The sequence below is a fragment of the Prinia subflava genome, chromosome 3 (assembly GCF_021018805.1).
Source record: "Prinia subflava isolate CZ2003 ecotype Zambia chromosome 3, Cam_Psub_1.2, whole genome shotgun sequence".
Lineage (NCBI taxonomy): Eukaryota > Metazoa > Chordata > Aves > Passeriformes > Cisticolidae > Prinia > Prinia subflava.
The window spans coordinates 101,372,656-101,386,210 of record NC_086249.1 but is presented as its reverse complement, the minus strand read 5'-3'; the positions used below and the strand labels follow the sequence as shown (position 1 = coordinate 101,386,210).

The following is a 13,555-nucleotide window of genomic DNA, read 5'->3' as shown; positions in this document are numbered from 1 at the left end:
GCTCTTCAAGAGCACGTAAGAAGAACAGATATATGTTTTTATTGTAATTTTAAAACTGCAGGGGTTACTTCTGGAAAAACTCCCTCAATTCCAAAATGGCTCAGTGAAACATGGCATTTGCACAACTCCTGCTGGAGCAGGGGCTTTGGAAGACAATACCAAAAATTTCCCTAGAATCCTCCAACTGGAGCTCTCCTTTACCTGCTATAAAACATTTATTCCAATTCACTCTTCCACCCTTAATTTACCCTGCCTCTCTCCCCATCCTGTGCCCAAATGGGAGAAGCTGCCACAGCGTTTTTCAGAGCAGTTACAGTCCCTATAAATGCCAAGAACACACAAAATGTTGTTTCTCTAATGCCATCTCTATGTGGTACCAAGAGTTCTCATGAGCTCTCCCTACATGAAAGATGCATTTATCCTCACTTTAAGAAAAACAGCTGCTTAAGACCACACAAGTATCTAATGTGTTACAAGCTTTCCTGCACCTCTCTGTCTATCAGGAGCTTCCAATTATTTCATGTGACAATAAACCAATGCTGACTATTTCTGACAATGCCACTGTAAGAACGTTTTCAATTTTATTCATCTGAAGTCATGATACCTCTACTTACAGACACAATACCTCTACTTACAGACAAGCCAGCTACACTAACAGGATCTGCTCCTATTTGACGTAAGAATGTTATTTAAAACACTGAAAAGGACTTTCAACAATTTGGTGTCTGTGGAAACAAAAAGCAACCTGAGAACATTTTTCCTATTCCCAGTCCAACGCCTGCGCAGCAGCTTTCAAGTGGTTCTCTCCATACACACATCCAAATATCTGTGCTGCATAAAAAACCCCTGAAGTAATGGATAATAATGGTAAAAAAAAATATATTTAAAGCTTGGCTTAATTGACCTGCCTTTTCAATACATGACGTGAAAACTTTCACTGAAATTTATAATGAATTGCACATATAGGTGAACATTTACATTAAGAGTCAATATGCCAAAAAGTAACTGAAGGTAGATACTCCAAACTTATATTGAACAGAATCTACTTTAAAAATTTGAACATTTACAGCAATACATTAAAAAAAAAGAGAAAAGCAGATACAGACCTTCCAGTAGTCAGATTGTAAACTGTAGTACCTCTGGTATGCAGATAATGCTGTAGGAAAGAAAAATGAATGTTCAATTTGTTTTGTTTCATTTGCTTTGAAGAAGAAGATAGAAATCCTTAAGAGTCAGAATACACAACATTAAGATGATAAATGGTTTAATAAAAGTAACACTGCCATGATAAGTACACTGTTGTGGGCAATGCATTCCTTAAGATTATAATTTTGTTTTATGAAATGTCAACCCAAAAGTATATTTATTATTAATCTTACAAATGTAAATCAAGCAATATTTTAAAGAAAACCTATAACGAAGAAATAATTTGAAATTTTGGGATTTTCATCCCGGACAAAGCTGTTGTAAGATTTAAAAATTTAATCATGTAGCTCATTTACCACGCTCCCCGATGCCCTGTAATTTCTGAAGAACTGGTGAGGAGGGACATACAAAGAGAAATCAATTTCTCGTGATCTTTCATTCTGAGAAACAAAAGCGAGCAGAAAAAAAATAAAAGCTTACACTTTATTCACCAGCCACGGCCACGACTAACCTGGAAATCAGTGCTAAGAACAGAATATCAGCTCTACTTAGCAACCAATTTCTGCAATCACTATTCCTGCATCCCTCTTCCTCACTAAAATTCTGGTTGATTCACCTTGCCCTTGGGCTAAGAGGTCACCTCGGACTAGAACACAAACAGGCTTTGCTTTTTTCTAAGAACACAGCACTAGGAACCATCAAAAATTCAGCATTTTAAATAAAGATTCACTGCAGTAACACCAAGACACTGATTTTTCAACTGCTTGCTCCCCAGGATTTAAGAATGGAATATACACAATGTGTAGAAACCAAACAACAGAAGGAGGAAACTCCAGCTTTGGAATATCATAAGCACTAAACAGATTAAAGAATAATATGTACTTTAGGTGTAGGTTCATTTCCTGCAAGCACTATGGATAAATCATGTCCATAAATGTTATCACCTTTCAATGCCTGTCCTGTATACTCATTTTTGTAACTTGGCAAAAGTTCTTGTGTTTAAGTGAAGTAAGAACATACACATAATGATAAAAACACAGAACCTCTGCACTCATCTGTCTGTCTACAGAGACTCAAAACCTGTATCTGTAAAAAGACACATGGTGATGCACGGCCATGAAGTGCCCCTCCCAACCAAAATGCTCGTGGGGTCAATTTCTAATTCTGATATTCTAAATTATGGTTTATTTAGATAGCCAAATCAGAAAAATTAACTTAGAAGAACACTCACTGACCATACATTATTAACATGCAATATATTTAAAATGCTTACATGTAACTCAGACAAACAAAGTCACTTAAAAATCTAAGTCTTTCACAATTTAAGAATACAATTCCTCCTCCAACACCCCCCAAAAAACCTGGTACAAACTGAAGGATATGTCTTCAGTCTAACAGTATAAGCTGAAGAATGTTAAAAATGAGCATATTTTAGTCACATTCTGTAATTATGCTTTAAAGGATTTTCACAGTAAGACAAATTAACATCCTACTCCCCCCAAAAGTCCTTCTAGATTCAACTTCTCCAAGGTATCATTAATAGGTTTTCAACAACAAGGAATAATTATCTTCTGAACACAGTAATGACTTTGCTTTCCCCAACAGGAACATGCACATGCACTATGAAACAGTTTAGTACTTTATCACATAACAAACAAAAGGAGGTTTTTTTGGTTTTTTTTACTCAAGCATTATTATTGTAATTTTAAGGGTTAAGGTATATTTTAAACATTCAGGTCAACAGTACCATATTATGCAAGATTCAAGAAACTCAGAACTTCTTGTAGCTTTTTTTTTAAGTTAACTACTGCAGTCAACTGTATAGGGGATATGGATAAAAAGATGAAAAGAACATTAAATACAATACTAAGGATTTATACTGGGAAAATTGAAGGGAGAACATTTTCACTGTAGCTGTTAAAAATATAGGAAGCACACACATGAGCCTACTCATTAAAAGAGAGGTGGAATATGCTTACCTATAGCAGTTAAGGCACTGCTAGTAAGTTAATAAAATGTCAACAGTATTAAAAAAATACATAAATAAACAGAAGACCTTAAAGAGAAAGAATAGGAAAAAAGAAAGCAGGAAGAAATTTGCTCTGAAAAATCCTAACACCTCCATTTCACATAAGGAAGTTATTACAGAAAGGAGTCTTTTGCTCCATGACATTCTACCAGCTTTCTTTAAGAAAAAGGATGTTTGGCTGTGATTTTCTTTTCTAACTCCTCCATTCTTCAATAAAGTTCAGCAACTTCCCCCAGGAACAGCTGAAGTGATCATTTAATGTGCCAAGCTCAGTTACAATTAAAAACAAGCACATGGGAAGCGTGGACTGCAGAAATCTATTTATGATTTATAAGAAGATAAGGCCTCCCTCCTCAGGAGCCACATTTCTCTTCCAGAGGAACAAGGAGGACACTTCAGTCCTCCTCAGTATCTGAAGAGCCCAATCCCCCTGGTGGGTTCAGAAATCCCCAGGGATCCAGCCTGTTCTAGGCTAACAGTATTCCCTTTCTACTTAACTTCTTGCAGATGAAATGCTGAACTGCTCAGAGTTCTGCTAAAAATGAGCAAGGATGACTCATGGAGGGTTCCCTTAAACCAGAGCTAAAGTCCATCTCCTCCTCAGGAGAGTCAGACAATTAAAAAGTGTTACTATGCATAATTTCAGTATTATAGAGTGCTCAACTTATATTAATTTATTTGTGAAATCTGGTTTCAGCCCCTTTTACAACTACACTGCACACCTACATTAAACACCTGCTCCATGAGCACTCAAGCTCCGCTGAAAAGAATTCAAAGAACAGAAAAACAAAAACAAAAACAAAAAAATTCAAGAAAATGTTCTTTTCACCAAGAGCCCACATGAAATATTCTTAATCAAACATATTCCTAAGAAGAACCTTGCATATAGGATGCCAGAAATCAAATTATGAAAGCAACATTTTTGAAAAACGGAACCAACCTAAATATAAAGGAAAACACGAACCACAAATTTTGAACTCTATCATATTTCCTAGCCCCTGAGTGGGTCACCAGTAAGCAGATATTTATCCTAAATTTTATGATGTAGAAATTAGTATCTTATCAAAAATCTATACTGTGGAACTTTGTATCTAGAGGAAATAAGTGCAAATTCCTCAAAATACAAACTTTATTCTAAAATAAGCAAAAAAGAGCAACTGAATCAGCAGAGCCACAAGAATTTTATACAAGTCCCTATCTGTAATACAGGGTGTGCTTTATCAGTGTTATAATTCTGACTGTAGGATGATATTCTCTGGTTTATTAAAAAGCAAAAAATCCCAGTTACTTGGGTCATGCAGTGCATTAGTATTTAAAAAAACTAAACCAAGAACAAACAAAAATCAACAACAACAAAAAAAATCCAAACACTAAAGGCTGAAATATCATTTTGCACCTTTACTTTTCACCCAAGACTGGTCATTCTGAAGTGAGACAATTTTTGCCACAAAAAGATTCTATCAATTACCGCCCCTCTTTCAACACAGGGTCAACTCTCATTTTTACAGATATAAGTGAATTACCCCATTTCAGTTATGATGTCCTTTTTAAACATTATTAAATGAGTGCTTTGAAATCACTCTTAGGCACAGCAGGATTCTGCAGACAATCTTTTGATTAGGAGCTTATTATTGAGCTTTTTCAATTTAAAAGTTTGCCACTGGAATTCTTACACATATGGAATTGTATAAAGACAATAAAGGACAAAAACTTCTTTTTTCCCTGCATGTGAAACACTCATGAGCATCCAAAAAAAATGCATGTCTGGACTCAAAGAACAGGGCTGAATGTCAACAGCAGGACAATGCCTCTTGCCTTGCTCTCAACTACATTTTGTAGTCAACCACAGAAAATTCTTAAAAGTACCAAACTGACAGACCACATTCAGACACCCAAAACAATACTCAACAATTACTAAAAGAAGTGTTCAGTTACTTATTTCTATCCTTCTACCCTTTATTTAATTTCTTACTCTATCAGTTTATGCTCTTGCTGTGAACACCTCTCTCCAAAACCTGGCCATGTATATTTATTTTCCTGGCAGGCAGTCCTTGAAAACCCTGTGAGTGGCAGACACAGCATTTACCATCCTCCCCAGAGGAGGGGACGTGCACACCTCAAAGCTATACAGAGCTTTTCAAATCAATCACCATCAGCTGTATGGCTTGATGAAAATAAAATGTTACCTGAAATAGCTCTGAAAAGCAAAACACCATCTTTCTAAAAGAATTGCAACCACTGAACAATAAGAATCCTCCTCAGCTCAGGCTTGCTTCAGAATCTGTAAACTTCAGGCACCCCATGCAGAGCTGGTCCTCAATGAGTTCACACACTGGGAGTGTTTAGGATTCCTTGGTATCATATAAAGAATAAAGATCAATTTTGACTTAATTACTACATATGTGGTTTTTTTAAAAATCTAATGAATTTCATAGGATGTTGGCAAAATTTAGTTTCAGCAACAAGATAAGACAATCTCTCTTTGTATCCAGAATCTAAATACTTGACCCAAACAAACAAAGAAGGTGACAGTGGGGAGGAGAAATGTCTAGACTCAGTGACAACCACCCACCTGTCATTTTTAGCACATTTCATCACAAATCATACAGTCACAGAGGATGGCTTTTATGATCTACTCTAACAAACCTATTTTATGACACCTTAAAACTTAAGAGGCCTTTAAAGTGATGCAAACATGGAGCAGTTTGAGTATTTTAGTGCTTGAGTAAGAAGAAAGTGAACTACATACTAACACCATCTAGTGGCACCTTGCAAGGCTAAATGTGACTAACACAAAGTTTTGGCTTACTGAACTGAGAAACAGCAAGTTTTAATTTGGTGACATACCCTGAAAAGAAAACTTTAACACAAACCAAAGTTCCATATTGGTCTGTGTAAAACAGTATGTGTTTCCTTAAACACAATTATTTTTCATGTAATTTTTAAACAAGTACCAATATTTCATAGTGCTTATCTAATATGAAAATTAATAGTAAAATAGAATATTAGCTGAAGAACTGCACAAGGAAAGCTTGGAAAGTGTTTAACCTGGAAAAAAGGTGCTGCAGGAGCTCATTGCCTTCTACAAACTACCTGGAAGGAGCTGTAGTAGTTGAGGAGTTGACTGGTCTCTGCTTCCAAGAACAAGTCTTGACAGGACAAACAAAATGGCCTCAAGTTGCACTAGGGGAGATATAGATTGGGTATTTTTAAAAATTTCTTTAGGACAGGGTTGTCAGACATTGACACAGGCTGCTCAGGGATGCCTGGAGGTATTTAAAAGACATGTAGATGTGTTGCAGGGGGACATGGTTCAGTGGTGGCCTTGACAGTGCTGAGTTAATGGCTGGACTAGGTTATCCTAAAGGTCTTTTCCAACTTCCATGATTCTACAATTCTGTAATAACCAAAAAAAAAGTGGAAGTGAGAGCAGCAAAATGTCACTCAGGTCTTTTGTTTTAAGGCCCCAGGCAGATGCTGCTCTCTGTTTCCTCCAGAGATTTGTACTGAAAGTACCAAAGAGACAATCAAAGAAGCCTGAAGCATGTCTTCCTTTTAACACAGAATGAAGGCTGACACACAAAAGCAATACGAGCATAGATTTAAGACAGAAAAATCATCAAATAGTCCTGTAAGAGATTTATTAACAAGTCCACAGCCTCATCTGGAAATGTTATGCAGCAGGAAAGGGATGTGAGGCCCACTGTCCCATATAGTATTAAATGTGAAAGATATACAGGAGTTTGACAAGAGGTTTACACTTACAGAAATCCTTTAGAACCTGAACTCTGTGGAAATCTTAAAATACTGAGCAGCAGTGAAGAAAGCCAATGGAGCTCATCAAGCTCAAAAATCCTTCGAAGTGTGTATTACACAAAAAGATCTTTTAGCAATTAAGTGTTTATTTAGAACACTTTCAAAAAATTTTTCAGAAAACCAGTCAAAAACATGGCCCAGGTATATTTTATAATAAAGCTGCTGCCTCCACCTCAGTTCCACATACACACAATTTATAAAGAACATTTTAATGTTCTAAGCTTCCTTCTTTCTACAGAAACTTTATGTAATGGTTTAAAGCACCTGAAATTAAACCACCCAAAATTCATTTCATCTTCAGGATTCTGTTAAACAGCTCTAAATAGAAGCAACTCAAATTCTACCAGTTAGTACCAGTTACAAACAACAAAATAAAAGAACCTCTTACATCTAAATATCACATTTATTTGAAACAGTCATCTCCTCCTTGACTCATTCAAGCTATTTAATTCATTCCAGTTCTTCAGGACTCATGAATAGGACATGACAGCCCAGCAGGAATCAGCACAATCTTGTCCATGCTGCGAAGTTCTCCCTTATATTTTACAAAATTATTGTTACAACCCTGCAGCTCAGAGCACAGTACCTGAAAATGCTTCCCAATAACAATACTTCCTTTCCAATTCCTGAAAGATGTTCACCACCACAGAGAAATTCCCTGCTGAGCTGGAATTCTAAGTACAAAGGAACACATATATATTGTTGAATTTGGGAGTTTCTCATAACCAAACAACTTTACAAAAGAACAATCAGAAAGCGTTTATATTTTGAGTTTAGGTTGCATCATAATCAAAGAGCTGCTCAATTAACATTCTGGGGTTTTCTTTGGTATTAAATTATTATAAAATTAAGTATGGTTTTAAATTTTAGATTAACAATTACTAAAACAATGTCCCTTAACTAACAAACACTATCTTATAAATGACTTAAAATGTTTTCATATTAGTATTTTTGACAAAGTAGTCACCATCTATCATCAAAATAAATACTGCTAAAACTGTTCTGACATATAATACTTAAAAATGAGACTACAAGTACGACAATAAAAATTATTTCAGCTCATTATTTATTGTGTTTTAGTAACTGTGGCACAAATAATTTCATGTTTTTTTCAAATCGTTCATTCATTAACTGCATTTTCTACTTCCAGGAATTTTGCTTAGAGAACAGCAATTCAAGGAGGCAAATGATTAAAGCACATCTCCATTTGTGCCACTGTGAGCTGTCCTCCAAGTCACAGTCTGAACACGGTCAGTGCATGTGACCCTTCTGCAAAATAGAAGATCCCCAAGGAAAACATAAATGATGTCAATCCACAAGCTCATTAAACAGCAGTCAATTAGAACTCAAGTCAGCTAGAACCCAAACATTAAAACATCACTAGCTGCAGTCCTCACTGCTTAAGGAAACCAGCCACGAAATAAAACATGAACTCCAACTATCAGTGGAACAGGTTTCTTTCAAGACCAGAGCACAATAATTTGGTAAAAAACCTATCTGTCCCAAGGAATGCAGCAGCAAAGAGCTCACAGGTTCACACTGGGAGTCCTAACTGGATTCAGAACGCTCCCAGCATCCACAGGCCTCCAGGACAACCCATCCACCTCCTCCAGAAGAACCCCACGGCCGAGGTTTCACATTCTGGGGCGATTGCACGGCGTTTTTGTGCAGGATTATTTTCATTTGGATCAGTTCCCCACACAGCTGCAGGCTCAGCTGCGCCAGCACAAAGAAAGCAACCCACAGACACGGGGGTGTCACTCAGGGCATGCCCAGGCAACAAGAGCTTTGGGAACCTCCAAAACAATCCAACAGCTGGGGAATAGCTGCCTTGTCAAAAAAGAAAGGAGGAAGAATCAGATCAGGATTAAGAAAATTCTACTGATGAAATAGGTTTCACCAGAAGGAGTCAACGTTCCCATTTTAGGAAATCCCAAAGCCAAATTCTGATCAGTCGCGATCAGTACAATGAAAGCTGAGCACAGAACCCACCCTGAACATGCAGGCAAAGCTGAAACCAATCCATCTGAAATCTTGGTGATAAGTGTCTGAATACAGATGAGTGTCTCACTGGATTCAGAATCTGCAAAAAGTCTGCTCCCTTGCACAGGACCTTCTCCTAACAGCAGCAGAGTGCTGATAACACAATAACTCCATTCCATGGCTGCACAGAAAACTCTTCAGCTATCAACAGCAATTCAAACTTAGTGCATTTTTGGAAAACTGCAACCTGCAGAGCAGCTTCAGATCTTTTAAAGGCTAGCAGTGGCACTGATACTCCAGTCTAAGCTCAAGTATAACACTGAGAAGAAAGAACCTCATCAAGTAATTTCTGATGTGAATTCAGAACTTTTATTGGAGATAAGCACTTCTTTTTAAGGAAGAAAAATAAAAGCATATTGATTTTGGAATTCAGTGGCTACAAGTGACAGAAAACATACTGCACTTGGAGGGAACTTACAATATTTAACAGGTTTCATTAAAAAAAAATTAAGTTAAATAGACTTCAGCATCAGACATCAGCTCACTGCACTTTGAGAGGCAGCTTGCCCCTCACTGATACCCTCTGAGTACAGGCAGGAAGGGCAGGGTTAGCACCAATAATTTGAATTTCAATGATGCAACCCACCATGACTTTCTCAAGATCCCTCTTACGGTGTGTAAGTCCTAATTCTTGCAAAGAAATTACCTACAGTCTCAGTACAATCAGAAGGTATTAGCTACATCAAAACACTAAAAACATGCAACAAAATGCACCCAAGCTGCATGATCCTTCACTGCCAAGGTGTTTGTGAAAAAATGAGACAGATCTCACAAGAAGAAACTACCAACATGAAACCCAGATCTCTGTCACCCCAGCAGAGCTTCATCTTGACCACTGATCCCAGTTCCACAGTCAGCTCACAATTTGTTCTGCTCTGCACAAATGTCACTGCAAGCATTTTTAAACAAAGAACACTACTATCACTTCTGCCTTTACAGAAAACACCTCATACATTATACACAAAGGTGCATGCATTTATTGAAGGTATTTAATTAAGTAACAGGCTTTTAAGGGAAAAAGAAATTGTGCAGCGTGATACATGCTGCTATCTTGTGATATTTTATTAATTACATCCAATTTATTAAACACACTGACTTCTCCATAACTTTGTCCATGACTAAATTCAGACTACACAGATTTATGGTTCTGAAGACCATGCTCCTTCAGAATTTTACACTTCTGGAACTTCAGAACTTAAAATATACATTAGTCACATCAAAACACTGAACTCTCTTTACTTTTCTGTTCTAAATAATAAAATTTAACTAAAATGTAATTAGAATGTATGACAATTGAAGTAACAAAATTTGGAACACAAGCACTCTGCTTCTTTCATTTTAGTTATAGAACACCTATGATTTTCTGCATCGAGGGTAACAGTTTTACAGTCTTTGGTACTAGAGTTCAAAAACTGTAGTGAACATATGTCCCTCACTTAATAAAAAACCCCTTTAACTTGCCTTTTTACATCAATTAAAATTCCTACAGTATTTTCAACTACTACTATACTTCTTTGAAAATACAGATACATCTTTTCTTTTTGTTTAATACTCCATAACTAACAAGGTTTTTTGTCTTCTCGAGGCTTTTTTTACAATTGAGATGTGACTCTAAATAGGCATCTAAGAAAGCATTAGGCACTTTAATTCAGATTTTTAATGGTTTAATGTCTCTTCTCACATTGTTGTGCTAATGCTCTTTTACAGTTTTGGAGAACTGATATTTTCAACCACCGACTGGATTTTTTCTGCTTGTTTTTAACACCATCCACAGAGTACAAAGCAGATACCCCATCAGTAAACCCTGCTGTGATCCACAGTAACACCTGGTCCTGTCACTCTGAACTGTTATCATCCCAAAAGCAGAGTTAAGACAGGTAAGTCCATAATCCTGGGCTGTTTTTGCTAAGTAAAATATGTCCATGAGGTATATATGACCATGAGGTCACACTGCACTCACATCTAGCTTTATAAAGCTAATGAGAAAGAGTGGTGAAAATTTTGATTGCAGAGAGGGATGCAGAATTTTTTTAAAACGAAAGCACAGGATCAGAGTATTCTTCACTACATTTTAGAGACAGCATACTGCCATATTCCCTGTGGGTTTTCCCATCCATGCCCCTGGATTTGGAAACAACAGTGGTTATATCACACTCATTGGATGGGATGAGGTACAAGCCAGATGCCTCCACCACCCAAACCCTTCTGAATTTACGGAGTGAATTTATAAACCTGCAAACTCCTCCTGAACAGCACCATATCTACGTTTCCCACTTTAGAAATGAAGGTGCCAGGAAGCCAAACTCAAATTGTTCAGTGTCAGACACAGAACCAGTGGACCCTCAGACAGACAGCCAGGCTGAGTCAGCAAGTAGTGCTTCTGAGCCACTCTCAGTTATAACCCATCTCCCTGTTCCTGCATCCCAAAGGAACTGTAACCAGCATCTTTGTGTGTTTGGAGAAAGGCCTGGGGTGGGAGGTTTCAGGGTGGGGGTGTTGTTTGTTTCCCTACACAAACAAAACTGCATTCATGTTAAAATTAAAAAGCAATGACAATGAAAAAAGCCATCCCATCCCATGGGAAAAAAAGGAAATATTCTGAGCTGTTGTACCCAGCTCTCACCCACACCCCACAACCACTGAAAGGCAGGCAGCCATCAGACACTGGGCCTGCCAGCCAACTTCATACTCATACCTGAACCAGCAGTGTTTTGGTTGGGTTTTTGTTTTTCATTAAAAAAAAAAAAAAGAACGAGAAGTAAGAATAAAGTTGGTTTTGTAAAGACATCACCAGTCTTAATTCTTTTATGGGCTCTGAAACACAGTACAAACCAAGAAAACAGTGACTTAGCCCAATGTTTTACTTTCTGTTGCCACCTACAACAAAGAACAATTCCCCAAAGACATTTATCAGAAGAACTAAAAATTCTTACCTTTTGGATAATCTTCCAATAAGAGGTTGAAGTGACCTAACTGACAAAAGAAATCAGACTCGACCTTTCCTTCAGCTTTCAAAATTAGCGATTCATAGCAGCGAACAGCCTGGGAAAAAGAAATACAAGGTTTTCAAAATTCTGTATTTTACTAAAATAAATAATACATTTTCTGAGAAATAATGAAGTTTTTTATTAGCTTGAAAGACAAAATCTACAAACACTCTCAATAATGAAGTCGGCATCCCTTTTCAAAGAAGAAATGCAGTATTTAAGAAAGAACATATTGGGGAAGCTCACTGATTCTAATGCAAATTGACAACAAATGAACAACAGAAATTTTCTCCAGTTTATTGGTGGACATTTGATTTCCTGAACACAAAACAAACCTCTAACTTACATGACAATTTTTAATTTTAAAATCAGTGAAACAAAAAGATTGATTTTATTCTTTCCAATCTGCAAGAAAGAAACCTCTGATTTTATTCTCATTGTGTTGCTTTTTTCCCTAAAGAAGTAATTTTTCATTAAACAGTTATTTCACTAATTTTTGCTAAACCAAAGAACGCACTACCTCAACATGTTCCCTTACGCAATTTATGTATCTTCATGTGTGTTTCTCAAGATCCGATTCTTTTCACATCTATCATGTTGTAAAACATTTTACTTCCTTGTTCTGTAGACCAAGAAAAGCTGAAGTCAGAAATGTAAATCCAACTAGAAATTCATTTCAGTTTGAGAACAGTTGCCCCAGAAGTTTTTAAATGAAACACACAGAAGCAAAGAATGCTTTATGCTACGAACACACACTTCTAACAACTGGACTGACACCTTCTATTCACTGTAATTGCCATGATCTTTAACCTATTACATCCTTAGCTGATGGCCTTATTTACCTCCTGACCCTGTTTACACTTTGGGAATGAATAAATAAAGAAATAAATAAAATCCCTTTCCCAACTTTCTGAACTTACTAGCCATTGAATTGAGCAGCTGAACAAATTTCAATGGGAGGGAAGGTCCTTTGCACCAGCACAGTTCTCAAAAGCCAGACAGACTTCCAACAAATTCTAAGTCCAGCTGTTTTATCTATAACTTTCACTTATCTATGGTGTATGTTTCAAGTTTGTTTGCAATTATGAATTCCCTGATTTTATTACATGACAGTCATCAAAGACTGTGGGTCCCTTCCAACTCAGCATATTCTGTGACTCTGTGAAATGAGCAGCTCTCTTAAGAGATTTTAATAAAACTCAATATTCAAAATGGGAGTGAGTGGAATCAAGCTGAATATTTAAATCAGTAGCCTTGCCCATGTTTATAATTCACTTTGAGTACACTTTTATTAAAAAAAATGAGAAATGCCAAAAATAAAATCAGAAAATGTTAGGAAATGGTTAAAACACATCTGTGGAGAACCCAATTACTGATCTAATCTGTTCTGAGTGGGTCACAGTTTGTATCCCAAGATATCACATACATTCATCTACTTCCAAGTCCAGAAAAGCCTTATTTTATGGCTGTTCTCAGAGGCAAAGTTCCAATGTATCAAAACAAAGCTACGCTGCTACAGAACTGCAGGTGTACA

At 36.8% G+C, this 13,555-nt stretch overlaps 1 protein-coding gene across 16 annotated transcripts in view; it reads right to left on the bottom strand.

Annotated features, from left to right (window-relative positions):
• Positions 1-13,555, bottom strand: part of KDM6A (lysine demethylase 6A) — a 149,282-nt gene that overhangs the window by 103,397 nt on the left and 32,330 nt on the right. For all 16 annotated transcript variants that reach the window (XR_010079755.1, XM_063393057.1, XM_063393058.1 and 13 more), the window contains exons 3-4: positions 11,968-12,076; positions 1,107-1,156 (exon numbers count right to left, since the gene is read on the bottom strand). Coding sequence is in view for 15 of the 16 variants with exons in the window: in XM_063393057.1 (XP_063249127.1) it covers positions 1,107-1,156; positions 11,968-12,076 (159 nt within the window). In the remaining variant the exon portion in view is untranslated. The remainder of the gene's footprint in view (positions 1-1,106; positions 1,157-11,967; positions 12,077-13,555) is intronic.